The sequence below is a fragment of the Perna viridis genome, chromosome 11 (genome assembly GCF_037379345.1).
Source record: "Perna viridis isolate PV_CMFRI_1.1 ecotype Kerala chromosome 11, ASM3737934v1, whole genome shotgun sequence".
NCBI classification, from domain to species: domain Eukaryota; kingdom Metazoa; phylum Mollusca; class Bivalvia; order Mytilida; family Mytilidae; genus Perna; species Perna viridis.
This window is the reverse complement of record NC_142455.1, coordinates 18,058,040-18,077,744: the sequence shown is the minus strand read 5'-3', so window position 1 is coordinate 18,077,744 and position 19,705 is coordinate 18,058,040. Positions and strand designations below refer to the sequence as shown.

The 19,705-nt window shown below is 34.9% G+C and overlaps 2 protein-coding genes across 2 annotated transcripts; one reads left to right on the top strand and one right to left on the bottom strand.

The window, feature by feature from the left end:
• Positions 1-1,410: 1,410 nt before the first annotated feature.
• Positions 1,411-9,830, bottom strand: LOC148603191 (sphingosine-1-phosphate phosphatase 2-like). The gene is made up of 4 exons (XM_088552545.1): positions 9,086-9,830; positions 6,583-7,590; positions 4,396-4,485; positions 1,411-3,038 (listed from the first exon to the last, which is right to left on the bottom strand). Exons 2-4 carry the CDS (start codon positions 7,213-7,215, stop codon positions 2,463-2,465), a joined length of 1,299 nt encoding a protein of 432 aa, XP_088408671.1. The 5' UTR covers positions 7,216-7,590; positions 9,086-9,830; the 3' UTR covers positions 1,411-2,462.
• An 834-nt stretch (positions 9,831-10,664) lies between these two features.
• Positions 10,665-18,469, top strand: LOC148603190 (UMP-CMP kinase 2, mitochondrial-like). Its single transcript, XM_088552717.1, has 5 exons — positions 10,665-11,396; positions 14,614-14,746; positions 15,356-15,557; positions 16,153-16,380; positions 17,317-18,469. Exons 1-5 carry the CDS (start codon positions 10,782-10,784, stop codon positions 17,438-17,440), a joined length of 1,302 nt encoding a protein of 433 aa, XP_088408843.1. The 5' UTR covers positions 10,665-10,781; the 3' UTR covers positions 17,441-18,469.
• The last annotated feature ends 1,236 nt before the right edge of the window (positions 18,470-19,705 follow it).

The window sequence follows — 19,705 nt, the reverse complement described above, 5'->3', positions numbered from 1 at the left end:
AAACAAAAAACGTTTTGGATTGTAGTATGTTGGCTACGGACGCCACTTTTAGTTTGTGTCTTAATAAGCTATATAATGTATCATGCTTATGTTTGGTGCTTTGACAAAGTTATACAATTTCACCCAAAAGGAAGATGTGTTATTCTTTAATCACACTACGCGAAAACCCTTACGCTATAATGGTTGTAATTTAAAGGTGCTACTTTGGAAATAACCGACTTAAAGTGTCCATACTTGAGCAAATATGTCGAAGAGCAACCAAGGGAACCTATGTTATAGCGGTAATCAAAAGAATGTAATCCAGGGGCATACACCAGACAGGGAGAACAGACATACACAACACAGAACATAAAGTGACTAAAATCATACATACAAAGTAACAAAAGCAAATGAGCAACTCGGACTCCACTAAAATCTGGGAGCATGGACCAGGTGCACCGGTAGGGTAAGCGTCCTCTGCTTTTCTAGAAACACCCGCCGAGTTGCTCATAAAAAGTCAAGTCCGGGGTAGACGAAAGAGAAAAGGAAGACTATGACACGTTGAACAAATCAGTTTTCATGGCGCAGATGGATACACCGTACCGATCCACGAGCTCATGATGACGACCATAATACTTCTGTAGTGATGACTTCAATCTTGTAGCAACATAACCCTGTTCCAGAAGCCTATTTGTCAGAATTCTAGCGCGATACAAAAAGTCTGCGTAGTTTCGGCAAGCTCTGGCATCACGTATGAGCTGTACATGTGATATGAACACTCGAAAATACATTTTCAATGATTTCATTTACTAATTTTTATCCTTTTCAACCATTCGATTTTTTTCTACAGATCCCAAAGAAAATGTTGGCTTTTGAATAAGATTTGATATTGGCCCTAGCATAGAGAAAATGACCCATGCTTGTCACATGTATCCTCTATTTGAGGTTTTTCAGTGATGTTAAAGGATTTTTTCTGGTGTTTGAATTGGGAATGTAACCTTGTTCGTTTTGTGTATTATAAATAAGTTTTTGAAGCATTTTTTACTTAGTTATTATTAATTTCTTATTTCTATATATGAAGAAGAGAAATTAAATACACAGGGGAGAAAAATTCTAACTTGTCATGGCAACTACACAATATGCTCTGATTGAATTTAATTAGAATGTGTAAAAGACATTGAATATAGGCCTACACGGCTTACGTGCAGGGGAATCGGAGGTTGAAACTCCGCTACTTTTGTCGAAAATTTATTTACCACAATTTTTACCAAAAAATGAACAAATAAAAGCTAGGAAACCCCCTTTTCTAGAACCCCTTTCTTGAATCTATTAACCAGCGGCTGCATGCTTTCCTAGTCTAGCTCCTACACACGTCACGGTCTTGCAGTGAAAACGTGCCAGTGTATATATTTCATGTATGTATAGAAGGAATATCTTAGGTAAGTATTTATTAGAATTAAAAGTATAAAAATGTTCAACAGTATACAAACTTTAAAAGTCGTATTACATTAACTAACAATATATGCAATACACGTGAATATGATTGATTTCTAGATGATGGTAATGAAATAACTGCCGTATAACATACTAATGAAACATTTGTAAACATAATAAATCTTGACATGCATCGTACAAATAGACGTCATTTTGGGATAAAATGGGACTATCAAATTATCAATTAAGTACTTATCTGTTTAAGAGTCAGGCAAAATATATATAAGGTGTGGCACATATAAAAAAAACCGCTGAGATTTTAATGCTTTTTCAAAATACATATACCTCGTAACCTCCAAAAACAATCATATAAGAGTGTTTTGAAGTTAGGCTTTTTAAGATAATGATAGGTCAAATTTAGTTGAAATGCACAATGAAAAAATGCGGGAATATTTTTCAGCATGTTTCCCCTATATAAGCAGTTAAGATATATCTCAGTATGTCATAGATGCTTAAGGATACATTTAAGTAGCTTTCCGGTTGATTTCCAGATGAATTGAATGTATACGAGACATAAAGGACCAAATTGAGAAAAATGATGTGCCACCCATTATCTGATTCTTACACACAATGATCCTTAAATGCATACTAAAACAACCTATATATGATACGTGCATGAAATATTAGGGACATAAATGCAAATTACAAAAGTTAGGCTTATACTAAATTATAGTTCACATATTCGGAAAATCAACAAATCAATTTTGATTATTTTCACATGTGGCACTCCCATGAAACCAACGATGATACAACCACTCAAACTATCATTTGGACAACACAAGCGGGTCTAGTTACCTGCTCTTGTATTATTTATAATGTTTGATTATTAAAATGCTCGTTCTCGATTTTTAAAAATATAAACTACAATAAAATTGGTCCTAATGCTTAAGAAATTATGTCAGAAAAAATAATGTGTCTCCATGACCAACTGCAGAACATGCAACAAACAACAGTTAAGACAATATGATTTTAGTCAATACACCTATTATTCATTGAACTTCGTTGAAATAGGCTGATCTACCAAGGCCTAAAAGGAAATGAATGTATGGTACCAGAAATATAATGGCAACACCCAAAGTGTAGTATGTACAGAACTTGTAAGCGGTCTCAACCGATGGGTGCCTCTTGTTTGGCTTGTCCAAATTGAAGATATAAGAGAAGAACCGGATGGACGAATACTTCATTGTCACATATATCGTTGCAAGAATTGCAATTCCAATCACAAATCTGAGCAAAGATTCCGTTACCATGGTTACAGTGGGAAAAACAATTTGTGCTTGGTACACTTGTCCTTTGTCGACAGTAAATCCATACTGGTAGTTGATCCACGTTCCTAAGGTTACACCAGCAATTACTGCTACAATTTGGACGCCATCACCCTTCGTTGAGTAGCGTTCAAAGCGGTCCTTGGCGCATGGATAACAGACAGTGCTGAGAGCGACACTGATTCCAAGAATGACTAAAGGCGCCACTGGATGCGACTGCTGGAACATGTCGAACTCTTTCATATGAGGTACCATAAGTAAAATGATGAACAAAGAGGCTACTACCCCACATAACAGGTCCTGCAAAATATATTATATCGTAATTCATAAGTACGTAGATCATCGGGTATACAGTTGTAGAAAATACAGATTCGTGGTTCAATGTACCTTATATAAGGATGATATGCTGGTTGTGAGTACCCTACAAAGAATTAACTTTATCAGAGGTCTGCCAGTAATGCCATATATCTAGAACTTTCAGCCTAGTATAGAATGTCTGTCAGAAAAATAAGAAGACCAGATGCATTTTAGCCACAGCCACTAGAGCAAGGCTTCGGTGCCCCCCTTCTTTTTTTGACCATTTTACCCCAACATTACTTTTTTCGTTATTGTGTCATTATTTCTTTCCAGGTTTTCTTTTGTTCGCCTAATTCATGCATTGTTTCATCAAATAAATAAAATTAAGATACGATACAAAAACTTATATTATAACGAAAAGAGGTACAGGGTAAAATTGATTGTACCAAAATGAAAGGGGTATGCTATGAAGTTTTTTGATGATGATCAGAACTCTCAAAAGATCACAACTTTCATCGTGTTGTATTTGGTATATCAAAGTTTGAAATCTTCAACCTCAAACATTCATTTAAGTAATTATAAATAAATGTTTGAGACTGAAGAATAAAATATAACATATATTTATTCTGGACAAAGGGTATGGTATGTCAAGATGAGAGATGTTCGGAAGTAGCTGCAAAGTGTCACTATTTCTGCACCTCAACCTTTTTTTGTTTGTTAACAGTCTGTGAAATTCGACTATCAATCAAAATATTATAGTTTATCTTGACCTAAAAGATAAAATAGTTGAAAATAAAGGATGCTATAACGATATTTTGACCTTCCACCACTTTGTTCTCTATTTCGTAAACGTAAAAAAGATTGTCTTTTTTTCAGATATTAAATATTTACACACATAAATTAAATCAAAATATTATGGTACTATTGATATTAATTTTGATAATAATAATTTATTTCTTAAAATGGTCATGGCGAATATTTAATCTGTATCGAAAAATATAGCCTGGTCTCATTATAAGTCATTTCCGGTTTGCTTTAGAGTGCTCTTATTTGAGAGTTGAAAATACCTAGAGAGTCCTTGTGTCATAATTTACAGAACTTTTGCCTAACCCCATAAACCTGAGTCGTTAAATACAATATGGTGTTCTTATTTCATAATTATGAAATCACATCTCGAAGTTGTGAACATAAATCAGCAAAATGAAGAAAGTATATGCTAAGGAAATTGTCAGTAACAAAAATGATATATCGTTCACTGATTGTTCCCATTTAGTTATACCTAAAATGTGACAAAATAATTCGAAGTTCTTTCTGAAGGCACAGAGCTTCCGAAAAAGCTTTTGATATATATAAAAGTTACCATAACGGAATGTACTCCTAGGTAGAGACGGCTTAAACAAACCAGCAAACACCAACAAACAGCTATTGTTATAACAAGGACGGATGAAATCTGGAAAAAAATAAAAATTGAATTTCATAACTATTTTTATAAGCGCATACAAATTGAGAGAGGTAGATTGCATGGCGATGAAACCATACTAAAACCAAAGTCATTGCATGTTGTGATAAGATATTGTTGACCCGAGTTGAGGAGCAAAAGTCTCCTTTTATTTTTCGGCACATGCTTTAAAGTTTAAGATTCTCCTGTACAGAGGATGAAAACATAGCGTTTATATGCTAGAGGAATGATACGTAGCCAATTAAGAAGCGGTTATATGTCTGCAAAGGAGGTTGGCATACAGGATCGAGCACAACCTAATTGACTGAAATCAGATCAAAGATATTAAAACAGAAATCATGCACATCCTAGATAATACATAGTGTCCGTTAAACGCAGGTTAAGGTATATAATATTCTGTCAAAAATAGCGACGATGTTTTTCACAAGTTATATATAAAAATGCAGAAAATGTGGAAGACCCTTTTGCAGCCATGATAATGTTGTGTTTAATTTGAGTTTTGATTGTTTGTTTGTTTGTTGGGGTTTAACGTCCGAGCAGCAATATTTCAGCTATATTCAGACGATGAACATGATATTGATGATAAAATGAACATGAAATGATGATGAAATGAAAAATGGGACACAAGGATAATGGGGTCGACAAATTTTGATTGCCACTGGAAATAGGGAGAGGTGGGTAGGGTCGGGCAATTTAGCCTCCTGTGGCGGAGCCCTATGGTTCCTACTCCGGGAGAATACCATAGTAGGGTTCTTTAACGTGCGAGGAACGTGGCATCTTTCCCAACACGGTGCATCACTATGGTTTGCGGTCAGGTTTTCCGTATTATAGCCTGACAACCCCAGCATGTAACACGCCAGGGGTACCCCATTCCACCACCTGGGACACACATCCCAGTTGCTCTGTGGGCAGAGCGCCCTAGGCCCCGGCTAGGGTTCTGAGCACTATTTTGTCACCTTTTACGACAAGCTTAGCGCTGCTGCAGGCCTATTCTTTTAACACCCGGACCTGCACGGGTGAGTTTTGAATTTATGTTTCAAGTTCAAAAAGGGTCTTGATCTGCAATTTATTTTTTCTTTTGTCTTTCAAGAATTTGTATAACTGCAATAGCCATCTACATTTTTCATGCATTTCACGCTGAAAACACTGATCAAACGTGCAACCGTCATAAGAAAAAAATATGGATCACCGTCAAAAAGTATACAGATCTTGAAATCATAAAAAAAAGTTACTAACAACTCATAAAAGTACGAATCAATTCAAATATAACAGTCTGAATCGTATGATACGAATAGTAGAAAAAAACTACCATTCTTTTTTTTCAGCATGAAAAAGTTCAATAGCACGTGAAAACACGTACAGAAACGTAAAAAGTCTACAGACCTTGATAACGTAACCTCCACATTTTAAAAGAAAGTGCAACAATCCCGGAACTTATATTCACTTTAAAAAAAAAGTGTACAGACCTTGACACAAGCTTAACAAACACATGTACATGTAGTGTTAAGTTAATTTGAAGCAATTTGGATAATTATATAAGGCAATTATAAGGCAGTTTGTTGCCACATGCCCCTTTTTCTAGCATACAAGTTCTGTGGTTCATGAATTGACAAAAATCTTCATCAAAAGCAAATATGCGCATTTACAGACTACCATAATGTATAGTTAAGTAAAGTTTGACGTAATTCGGCTAAAAGGTTCTCAAGTTATAGTGTTATAATAGGCGAACGGAAATATGTAAAGCATAGTACGTCCGTCTAAAAAAGATTAAAAAATAGACAAAAAGAAGAGGATCAGACATCTTTTTAGTATGAATCCTGATCTTGCCTTTTAGTTTTAAAGTGAACCTCGCCAACGCCTCCTTTCCACCCAATCACATTAAACGGATATTCCCTATCCTAAGTATTTAGCATGATTCCAGTGTAAGGTACATGTATGTTAGGTCAAAGACCGGGAACAGTGAAAGAAATTAAGTAGATATCATGATAATAACGTCAAAAAATTAGCTGTGAAAAAAAAAAAAAACAACAAACAAAACAAACCAAAAAAAAAAAAAAAAAACACACAAACCATGTACGCTACACCCACCTCGTATCTGGATATAATTGTATATGCTAGCATAAATGGAATGGCAGTGGCAGACATCGCATGTGTAGATGGCATTGCAAATTCTTGTAGAAAATCTGCCTCAAGTCTTACTACTGGCGGTGAGGAAGGACGGGGCCATCTGAGGTAGTCCTTAGCCGCCGTTCCTGCATACATACACAAGCACCATACTACACTCGTACGTCTTACTAACACAGAGTCTAAATTCCACGCCACATATGGATAGAATAGGAGGTAGAACACTTCATTTCCCAAAGATGAGGCTAACGTCAATAAATAGAAAATACATTTTTGTGTAGCTGACAAGTGAGGCCAAATCCTATTAATCTCAGATTTCTTGTTGCTTCCAACTTCATTGGTCCCGTTTGTTAAAGTTTGTTTAGTGTCTATCACTTCCTTATTTTGATTATCATTACCACATTCCGGTTCACTTTCTATATACCCGTTTCTCTTATGAATATCGTTGCAACTTTGGTATTCTACATTCTCTTTTTCACGTAACGCTTTCCGATCAGTCTCGCCATCTCTGAGGTATATCCCACACAAGCGTTGGAATTTTGCAGTGTATTTTGGGTTAGACAGTTCAAACCAATTCGACGTTTCGAACGATCCCATGATTTACTAGACTCTTGCCGTCCTAAATGTTGTTATTTAATCCATATACTACCGGCTTCTTTTACCTTGCACGGTTCGTTGAAATCCGTGACGGTGTATTGAGTTTTACCTTCTTGTACCTTGAATCTCACCTGTAATTCCTTTGAAGTCAGGTGACCCAATAAATAGCACGGCTTTATTTACATTGGCAACTAATAAACCAATCTATAGTTGGGTGGTATTAAATGGAATGTAATTTGATTGGTGAAGCAAAAGCCGATTATAAACAATTGCTTCGATTCATATATTGTTTTCTTTTTTTTAAGATTAGTTCTATTCTCATCTAAGGATAGTATGTTCCATATTTAGAGATACATACTCACGTGATGATACCTTCTAAAATACAAACAAATTCAAGCTCTCAAAGAATTATTTTCAAAGTACGTTATGCATTAAAGCTACGATGATTTTTACACAATCTACCAATATTAATTCTATTCTTGAAAAATATAATTACCAGTGCAATGGTGAAATACAAAAATTGATTACCAAGTTGGCACCCCTCCTTCTTGACTTATCGGAAAATTTGTCATTTTTCATGTGTAAAAATGACAAAATATGGTAAATAATGTCCTAGCACCCCCCTTTCCGAGGAACCTCGGCTGGCACCCCTGCCTTTCAAAGTGTCTTGATCTGCCCCTGAGATTTGCTATATATAAATTTTAATCATGGACGAAAGAAATGCGTCGATACAATATTGTCTTCAAGTGTATTGGACTTCATGGCTAAAGTCCTGTTTTTTGCTGATATAAAACTACAAGCGACTAAAATTTATGTTCAATAACAATCCGAATTTCTTCGAGATATTACCTTTAGATCTTAAGGTTGCATTCGATATTGCAGTGTATTATATCATATCTTAGATTTTCAAAGTTTGGCCTCAGGGTAGCTTGGTTGAGTTCACGAGTTCAAATGTTACTAAAATCGCCAAAATCGTCTTCAAATTTGCCATGTTCTTATAACGATTTTTAAAATTTACATCCCATTGCCATATGATTTTCAGCCCAGTGACCATGTACATTTAAGTGAAAACAAGTACTATCTTTAAAAAACAGATAGCAGACGCATTAAAATTTTACTTTTAAGTTTCTACATTTCTTCAATGAGTTATCGAAAATATTTATAAATCCTTGATTTCTTTCAAGAAAATAACACATGGCACGCAATTTCAAATTTTTCGAACGCGATTTCAAATTTTCTATACAGTTTTTATGAACGCCACTAAGTTATCAGTATTTGGCCAATCGGGAAACAGCATCCTTAAGGTCAAAGGGTAAAGAGCGAAACTATACAGACTGCGTCGGAAAAATGCAGACTTCTACAAATCTTTGAAGATATGGATTATGACTTCAAACATTATCTGGGCACTGTTCTGACGTTACGTCATTCCATTATATTTCCTCTTTACATAAAGATTTAATATGAAATATAAACAGTTGTTATAGGGTATGTAAGTCTCGTCACGTGACTCCGTGATTTCGTGAGAATGGGTCCTCATCTCCCTTTCACATGCATAGAGATTCGTCATTAACATAGCATTGAGTTCAATGTTAAAAGCCAACTATCTCTTTGCGAAAAAATACTGATAAAAAATGACAAATATCTTGTTCTACCGGATAAAGACGTACAGAAAAGCATAAAAGCATAATATAGAATATTTTGCATTGTGATACAGCGTTTCAATTTCCCTGAAGTAAACAATAAAATGCAGACCGGTCTTCGGATTTCGATACGTTTTACATCTAAAATTCCGGAAAGGAAACTGAAACTAGAACGAGACTTACAAACCTAAAATTATTATCATAATAAAAAAAATAACTTATATGCATACTAGATGGTAATAAATCGAAGTACTGTACGATGGTCTAAGATATATTCAATTCGTTGTAAAGTTGTTGCTTATTTAAGACATAAATGTCACCAGTATGAAATTCTGTTTCGTTCTGCGAAGCACACATGTGCAGTAGAAACTTTCGCTACCGTAGTGGCTCAATTCAACAATACATGTTAATTTAAATGCTACATGAAATGCAAGCTTGTGTTTTTGTGTGTTCTCATATGAATTTGCGACCTCAATTAAATTAATAGCTCACACCGCTTCGCGGTGTGAGCTCTACGGTCATTACGTGTACTTTCCAAATTTCCCTTAAGGTTCCCCAATATATTAACGAAAAAAAGGTCATGTCCCGGAAGTAACAAAAAGTGACTGTCCTTACGGAGAAAATTCATCATTTCCTTCAATCAAAAAAATAAAAAAATATAGGTGAAGATTACGTTTCAGTGAAAATAAATTCTTCTTTTCTGATACTTTTCAAGTCTTTTCCCATTTTTTTTTCTTATTTAAAATTAAAGAAGTGAATGTGATGTTTTTAAAAACTTCGGGAAACACGTGGATGTACGTACGTTTATTTCCGCTGTTCCACTGTTGCTGTTGTCAAGAACCTAACCCGCTTTGGAAAAAGTATGACTCCGTTTGTATTATCCAAATCGAAGCATAGCTTTTCTAAGATAGGAAAGGCAATCATTTTCTTTGCACCTGTCGTCTGCTCCTGAATTTTGTTTACGTCACATGATATGTGTAAAATATTCCCACCATCCGTGGAGAACTGTAATATTTCCGATAACTGCACAGATTGATCTGACCGGCCAAAACTGAAATGGATGTTGCTAGAGATGCCCTTAAGGGATAAAAAATACAAAGTATTGCGAAGTGCTATATAAAATTAAATTCTGAGAGCGAGGGAAAAGGGGAGAATGGGGTTGGATTTTTTTGGGAAAAAATCAAGTTATTCATTTATTGAAAAAAAACTCCCCCTTAATTAACAAGATAGATTTTCAAATAAAAATATTGATTTCGGTTGCTGCTTGAAGACAAATAAAAACATTGCACTTGCGAAGCAAAAATTTTCATCCGTGTCGACCCACCCCCCACCCTCTTTGTAATGTCCTTTATTATTTTTAGGAATCTCGCACAGACGGTACATGTATGATAAAGCTCACGGTGCTCGCTGTTTTAGGTATTGCCTACTCCATATTACATATCTACATGTACATAATGTTGGTCATGACAAGACAAACCGCCCCGGATTCAGAAAAGATACCATGCTGAGAAAATAAATCCATGAATGAACTTATCTGTACTATCCCGTTACCAAAGATAATTAGTGCCTACAGGTGGCAGACCAGAAATATTTGGGGCGGATTTCTTGTGTCATGAGAGTTCATCGAGCTCGTGAATGAAAATTGTTTTGTTTACGATTAAATATATAGTATCTGATTCTAGATAAATATTATTTGCTTAATTCTACTGTTTCTGACAATTTCTTGAGTTAAGTGATTTTAACATGTGCGTGAAAATATAAGCATTGTTAATTGTACAACGCGCTCGGGATCGACTTCCCGTTTTTAGTACAAATACTCTGTTCAAAGTGGAAGTAAGTTGGATTTGAAATAAAACCGCCAGAACATTTTTATGTCGAGTGTATCATTTCAATGTGACTTCTAACTGTAATAACTTTTATACAGATATGAAATTTCATGTTGCGTTTCCGGACGATTCTTTAAACTTACATCCAGAATGCGAATCTGACCCATCAAATGTTGATTCAAAATCAAACGTACTTTCACTTTCAAATTGCATTTCTGACCAGGACACTATTTTGTTTTTCTGCTGTGTAATAAGTGAGGACTGCGATATGGTTCCAAACTTTCTGAAAAGTGCAATCAGAGCTCTGAAATTCTTCAGAGATGCAATTTCTAAATATCATTGTGATGTGTCATTAATGTACGGCTCAAAAACGCACACGTTGGGAGACCAGATTGCACGTGGAGTGTGTGTTCACAGATTGTCACAAAACAGTAATTTTAGTGAAGAAGAAATTATTGACTTTGCAATGGAAAGTGGCTATCAGATGCATTTCTCTGTAAAATGTATATTACAGGGAAGAGATAGAAGATTTAGAGTGTTAGAGAAGGATTCAAAAACCAAGGACATATTATCAGACAGATGGTACAGACTGACAGACAGCTTTACAGAACACAAAGGTCCTTTGACTGGCTATTGTCAGTCTAGATTATTTTCATCTTCAGATTTGTGTCCAGTTTATCACAACTACCAATCCACAAGAGAAATATTAAAAAAGGTGAATACTGTGCAACTGGTTCCATCATCAGGTGGATCCCCTCTCCTTGACTGTTTCAGTGCTGTCCATGACAATCTTCAGGAGATGTGTTGACTGAGTTGATCAGGCTCAGCAAATAACCAGCTAGCTCTTCCACTGCTCTTCTCTCTGTCGACATTTCCAACCAGAAGCTTCTTATGCTTACTTCCCCATTCTTCCAACTAATTGTCTTCTTAATTGCCCAGTCATTCCAAGGGACCCAAGTGCTCTCCTTAAAGTTTGGGAAACAAAGCCTCTACAGCCCACCTCCACCGTGAAATACCATGCCTTTCACTTCTTGTCCTGGATTTCCTTGAGTCCTAAGTCTTGGTACTTAGATAGCTTTCTCTGATGGACTTCTTCAAGACTTGATTTCCATGGGACTGTCAACTCTACAAGAATTACCTGTCTGCTTTTTCTAGACCAAAGCACAATATCTTGTCGAAGGGTTGTGATCACTTCTCTTTGGAAGGTTGTCTTCATTCCGACGTCAGCTGGAATTTCCCTGTCATTTGCTGTTGTCAAGATTCCACTGGCTTTGATATTTGTGTTTTTAGTTGATTCGCCACCACTTTTAATGAAGTTGATAGACTTTGGCCCCTTCTGTATCTGAGTTTTTTTTTCTCCTTTGATTATCTAAGGCTGCTGATATCTCTCACAGTACTTGGTCATGATGTCATGTGTATTTTCCATCCTTTAAGGCCATCCTGCAAGATGACAAAATGTGTTGTCCACACAATTTACAACTAGAATCTTCAGTCAGTTTCCATATGGTAAGGTTTGTGGGAGTTGGTAGTACTTTGTATACGGCTTGAAGTAAAAAGCTTGTCTTCTGACCACCATTCTACACCTCACTTGCCAGCCAATCTTTCTGGGTCTTGCCGATTCCCACTTCATATATTGGCCTTGTTGTCTCATACCTGTGGCCTTCACTTGATGATCTTCTTATTCCGCGCAACAAACTTCCTTCTGAACAAGTTCTCGTCTTTGTCTTGAATCAGCTGACTGCCACGACAGTTGCTTGATTTTTCCGAAAACTAAGTCTTCCTGATGTTATTACCACCCTAACAATGTCTCTATGTACCAACTGGCTCTCTGCATCTTCTACTGTATTCTTGGCTACCCATTTTGGTCCTGTCCTGACCTCAACATTTTCTCCTTTCACTTTGTCATCTTGACCATCCCTTAAGTACGTAGACCTAGGGTAAGAAAGACAACTCTTAAAAATCATTGGAACGTTTGTATTCAGCATTTTACATCATCAAAGTAACTTGGACTGATTTCATTCTGTTTCAAATGGAAGCTTGATAGGCTTTAGTGAAATTGAATATGATACAATCATATCACTGATTTCTAGAGTAATTGCCCTTACCCCAGGTTTACCTCCTTAACATCATAACTTGTCTGGTTTTGGTGAATTTAAACTCATGAACTATTGAAGTAAATTTCTTTTTACTTGCTTCAGTTGTATATCACAGGGGATTGAATTCATGAATTCATATAAATCATCAAAATTGCCCCAAAATGTTGGTGTAATGACTTTTAAATTTTTTTTATTTTCCATGGCCATGCACATTAAATTTTTTTCAATTCAATTCAAAATTTTTTTGGAAGGAGAACAAAGAGTAGATATCCAAACACATTACATAGACACTACATATATAAATATTCAGTTTATAAGTAATCTCAATGTATATGATTATATATCAAGCACTGAGTACCTATAGTCGTCATTATTCATATCACATTGACTAGACAGTGGGATGGTCCCTGTCTTGAATTACTTCCATTATGAATTAACTTATATTCCATATTTATTTCCTTAATAATTATAATAAGGGATATTAAACTAGAAATGCAATTCATCCTCCACTTGGTCAACATAGAATTTACAAAGTCTTTCATTTTGTGAAGTTTTGGGTTTGAAGTATCTACCAGTCTCAATAGATAAGGTTGAATGTTATTTTTTTTATTATTTTAGTTAAGTTATTCCTATTTTTTATTGGTATGCTAAAATTAAGGTATTGCTGCTGTTCCAATTTTGAAAAAAAAATCTACTGTAAAAGTCATTTGCCTGATGCCTCCTCTTTAATTTTGGAGAGTTCAAACTCTTTTAGTGCATGACCATGGATAGTCAAAATAATGTGGTGCTAATGATCCAGTTCAGTCAAATAGGACAGTCAAATATATTTCAGCTATCAGCTGATTAAAAATGTATTAATACATATATTTTTCAGAGGCTTCCATTCATACATCAGAAAGCTGTTTAATTTTAGGCATTGCTGAACCTTATTCAGGAAAGACAGTTAGGAATGCACAAGTTGAATGACCATGAAATTGTCCTGAAAAAAAAGTGGCTGGTTAAATATAAATGAACTTGTAGTTCTAAAATTCTCAGGTGTTAGATTACTTTAGATATATGTTTTCTGAACAGGCACTTGTTTCCATGCAGCTGCCATGTGCCGACTATATTATATTCATGCAATATGATGCATTGGATATGCAGACCTTTTTATGCTAATTTTTAGCAAGCTCCGGCAGTACTTCATCAGGATAACTGCACCATACATGAAGGGATGGATAGGGGATACTTAATCCTTGCTTTTCTACCCCTAGACCATTGTCTCCCACCCTCTTGACTATCGCTTCCCGACCCTTTTCATTTTACCCCCCCCCCTAGTTATTGTTCCCAACCATAAGCCCCGCTTCCAGTATTTCTCACTTTCTGTTCCCTGCCCCTTCACTCTGCATTCCCCACCCCCTCCACCCCCATTCCATGCCCCTTTAACCACTGATTCCCATCCCCTTAACCCTTGTATCCCCATCCCCTATCCATCCTGCCATATAAACATATGGTTGAAATGCTTTTGGAGTTTTTACAGGGGGAGTTGTATTTTCTGTGTGAAAGTAATACTGGATGAGACCATTCAGAAAAAAAATTAAAGGATTACACTGTCAATTTGATGCTTTTATTATCAAATTAATTTACTTACAAGACATTTACAATGGTTTTTTTTCACCCATGATTTTTTTATTTTAACCAGTACATGTATACTTATGGTAATGTAACTTAAAGTTTTGTCAAATGTCACAAGCTTGTCTGCTTCTTCTAGCCTTGGCTGCTAGGCTTGTCAGTGGTTAAAATTACATTTGAAGACTGTGCTGCCATAAATTAATTTGAAAAATCTGTCCATTTCAGTGTACATATATGCCAGAAGTTGTCACTCTGCTGGACATAGCTGACAAACATATTCCTGGAGACTTTAGTGTCAACCATCTTCAGAGTCTGATTACCCATCCATTTGTGGTTGTTGAAGGATTGGATGCAACAGGTTTTTTTCTTTTAGGCAATTCAAGATAAAAAACTTAACTGTATTAGATGATATAAACTAACCAGGACAATATGTATGTGCATTGGAAGTCGTAAGGCCAAGAAAAAACTTGTCTGTGTAAGGTTATCCTACCTACCATAGCACATTTTATTGGTAATTTTATGTCAAGAAATTCTGCCATACGTGAAATAATTAAAAAAAAAAATTTAACCACCTACATTGTACCTACCCTTATTTGTCACCCATTGTAACCTTAAACATACATATTTTTTTTTGGCCTAATAGTGCACTCTTTCTGTTGTCATAGCAATGATCAGTATGTTTATCCTTGGGTTTTAACATCAATTACTTCTCATACATGGACAAAGTTTGATATAAAAAATTCTAGGCATTTTTTACATATTTATGGCTTTTTCAGTCAAATAGATAATTTTATAGTGAATACTGGTACATATTCATTGAGAATGGAGTTAATTTTAATATCTTAAGAGATCCTACAAATTCAAGGATTTTTTTTATGTAGAAAAGATATAAACACAGTTTCTGATTTTTAATGTGATAAATCTCAGTTAAGCAGTTTGAATTGATATAACTTATATCATATTTCAGGGAAGACAACTCTGACAGAAACTCTTGAGAAGAAACTAAATGCAACTAGATATTACACTCCTCCCCCAGAAATCAGCCATCTTAGGAAGTTTTTTGACACATTGCCTGAGATCATCAGGAGAGCATACTATTGTATTGGTAACTATATTGTTTCAATACAGATATCTCAGGAATGTCAAAACAAAGCTGTTATCATGGATAGGTGAGTTATGATTAGAGTAAAACAAAATCTTCAATGATACAAGTCCTTCTTTATACCATTAATATACATTACACATGCAAATGAGAAAATCTATGTAACTAACCTTTCTGATAATGCTTCTACTAACCGCTGAGGTCAAGTAATATTTTGCTTTTATTATCTACATACATCCTGTTCCCAGATTTATCTTGTGTATGACTTCAATCTAATTTCAATTAGATTAGACCTACTAATTGTTCCCTTCAGCCACTATGTGAAGGGTCTAGCAACACTTCATTCTGCTGTCTCTTCAAATTGAGGGTCCTCAGGCTTTTCATTTTATTTAACAATCATGATTAGCTGACAAAAAAAAAAGTATTATGTTAAGTACAACATGCTTAGGATCACTTCAGTCACTAAGTCACCTTGGGACAGATGTTAAGTTGGACTTTATTAACTTATCAAGGACAGGGACTTTATAATATAAACTCCCTGTTGAAGATTTTTTGTATGATAATAATTTGATACTTAAACTAACAATTACGAAAGGTTATATTTCAAAATAAGTAAAGAACTAGATTGGAATTTTAGCAGTAACAAGTTTTGATTTTTCCAGATTCTGGCACAGTACTACTGCTTATGGTATTGCCAATGAAACAAGCTCATCCGATCTTCCATCAAGTGGTCATTGGGTGTACCAGTGGCCTACTGATCTAATTAAACCAACTTTGGTCCTATTTCTGTCTGTCACAGAGGAAGTTAGGAAACAGAGAATAATGGGAAGAGGTGGTGAAAAGACTTTTGAAGAGAAACATTTGGACAAAGACGTGTTGTTTAGGGCAAGGTTAGTATACTGTATGATGGATTATTTTGGCAGGTTTAAAATTTTGTGATTTTGAGGCAAAAGGGTATACCAAAACATTTAGCATATATATTATTTCTGGATGATAAGTGATGCACTAAATACTTAAGCCATGTATAATTATATGGTGAAATTTATTTTGTTGTTTTTTACATATATCCACAAAAATTGCTTTAATTAGCACCCTACCAAAATAACCTGATATAAGGTATTGATATTGTACACAGCAAATGTAAAAAAAAATTCATTTAGACAATAGTCCGTGAAAACATAGTAGGAGTATGATTCCCACTGGAAGTGATGAAGTGTTATCAGGCAAACCAAAATGATGCTAAGAACATTTTGTTTAGATGGGGAAAGAAGGTTGTGATGTTACTATCAGAAGACTAATAAGGTTTGAACCATGTATTATACTGGTTACAAGGACATTGAGCTCTTTATAGCCTTTATATCAACAAGGTGACCTGTCTTATGCATTTACATGTAGCTGATTTATTTCCTATCAAATGGAAATTAGATGGAATGGTTCAAAGGTCTTAGGTTAAATTTGTATAGGTTTCTGTTATAAAGACTTTATCCTCTAATAAAAAGGATGCAAGGCCATTGTTACTATTTTTAGTAACCTTTATTTTTCTCTTGTTGATTTGGAGTAGTCTATGGGGCAGAGCTTTACTTTGGAAAATGATAGAGTTTTTTTTTTTATATTGCCTGGGCCCTTTCATAAAAAAATCAGTTGAGATGTTTTCTCAATTTCTTGTGTTCCCTCATGTCTTCAATTTCATGTGTTCTGGTTGGTCAAAATTTCAGTTGAGGGAGGATTTAAGAAAATCCTCAAATTAATATTGTTTTATGAAACAAGGCCCTGACCTTCATTGGATTAATTTTGTAACAATCAGTGAAACTGAACATTCATTTCAGGTTATGTGAAGCTTACAGAAGAATGGCAGATCCAGGATGTTTAGAAATAGATGCCTCAGGTTCAAAAGATGAAGTTGTCAGTGCTGCTGAAGATGCCTTGAGAAAACATGATATCCACTTGTAATGTGTGGATTTTTAACTTTAGTAATGTTCAACCATAAAAATTGATGGATAACAAACAAACTAAATACATATATAGGACATGGGTTCACATTTAAGAATAGAATGTATCATTATTTGGTGTTTCATCTGCATGAAACAACATTGAATATAGCACATTTTAGTGTTCATGTAAAAAATGTGTGCCTGTATTAGCTTATTTTAATGATAAGCACAGTAAATGTAATCATTTCTAGATTTCAAAATTTCAAACAGTAAAAACCATAATTTTAGATCAGATTGGTCAAATTCTGGGTAGATTCTTTTGTCTAATGCATCGGAGGTATTTCTTCTGTGTAACTAGAAAGGCTGAGGAGTTCTGATTGATTTTTTCCTTAAATTAGCACTGAAATAAAACAGTTTCCCATGATAAATATATAAGATGGCTTTCTAAAAAGAAATTTCCAAAGAAAATTAACCAATTTTCAATTGTGACTTTCCAAAAAAAAGTGACATATATTTCCCCAATAGCAAACTAGACATTGCCCTGAATAGGACTTATACTACTGGCAGCCTGTTGAAATTTAGGAACCAATGTGGACATACGATTCCTATTGGCAATATCCCTGTGGACACATAATTCACATTGGAAACAGTTTTTATGGTGGATAGACTAAGCACTTATGATACACAATTTTGCTGCCATTTCTAAATTCCTGAAAGTATGCACATCTCCATGTGGTTATATTACATCCCACAAAGTTTCATAATAATACTGCAAGCTGATAAGAAAATAGTTTGGACAGATAGACTGACCAACAGGGTGAAACCTATGTACCCACCAAACTTCTTAGCGGGGGGTATAATTAGGTAATTTGGAAACATGCCAACAGTACCAATACTGAGTTAGTGATTGATGAGTTAACAGTAAATTGTATAACAAAGGTAACTGATGTTATATGTTTTGTATTTCATCCTTGTTATGTTTATGCAATAGTTATTAGTTATTTTTATTGTGTTTTTATATAAAAAATAAAAACTTTAAAAAAATAAATTATAGCTACTTTTGTACATTCATGTGTTCATATTTATGAAGTCCAAGTCGGACAGTAATCATATTCTAAAACATGGAGCATTATCAGGTAGAGATCCAGTGATTTTCAGGGGTTGTCAGACTATTTGCTCGTGTTTGCCCACATTTTGCACAAACAGAACAAAATTTTTCAATGGAGATTCCACTCCTTAAAACACCTCTGGTGTGTTACAACTGCAGAAGAACATCATTAAATTAAATGGAATTCTAAAAGAGAAAATAGAAAGATTGAGTAAGATGGGTGTAAGGGAAGTTGCTGGAATGTTGAATTCTGTAACAACTTCAGTTCATTATAACTTAAAGGAAAGTTTTATATATTGTGTGTACTAGAAAATTATAGGTGTTATATCGAAGAAAAATGTCTCCATCACCAGATATTTTCATGACAATAAAATATTGTCAGTAGTATATCATCATTTTCATTTATTGACTTGTAGGTCAAAACACAAAAGGTCTAATTAGTCATTTCTCATATTTACGGAATACAAGCCATTTTAGCAAGTTTTTCAAAGGGATGTTACCCACCAACACCCAGAAACCTGGTTATGGGTCTCATTGGGAAAGGGAAAACACTAAACATTTTTTCTTGGAAACTTGAACTATTTTCTCTTCAGTAAAAACCTGAATGGTTCAAAATAAGTTATTTTGAAGTATCCAAGTACTTACCGCGGCTCTTATAAATAGAATATTTGAATTTGAAGTCTACTTCTGTCCATTATTTCCAATTTGATACTGAACCAGTCAGTCGGATGTGAATTTGTAGAAATATACTCCCCTGTGCTTAAAATCTTAAGAAACAAAGTATAAGTGTATAAATCAATGTGAAATTACACCACAAATGCCATACCACAAAAGGAAGCCCGAGATTGATTTTTGGAGGTTGTGACTTGAACCATTTGGAAATAGGGGCCAAAAAGAGACCAAGAACAATTATTTTCCTGATACATGTATTATCTAGACAATAACTTGACCTCCAGTGAATGGATCTCTATGATATTGAAGAATGAGGGGCCATACTACCAAAGGAAGGCTTAAATAGATTTTTTGGGTTATGACGAGCTATTTTGGAATGAGACGCCAAAAAGGGGCCAGATAAATTCAATGTCTATGTTGGGACAGTAACTTGAGTACATGTGAATGGATCATTTTAAAACTTTACTATAATGTGTCATTCCACAAAAAAAGAGTTAAAATATA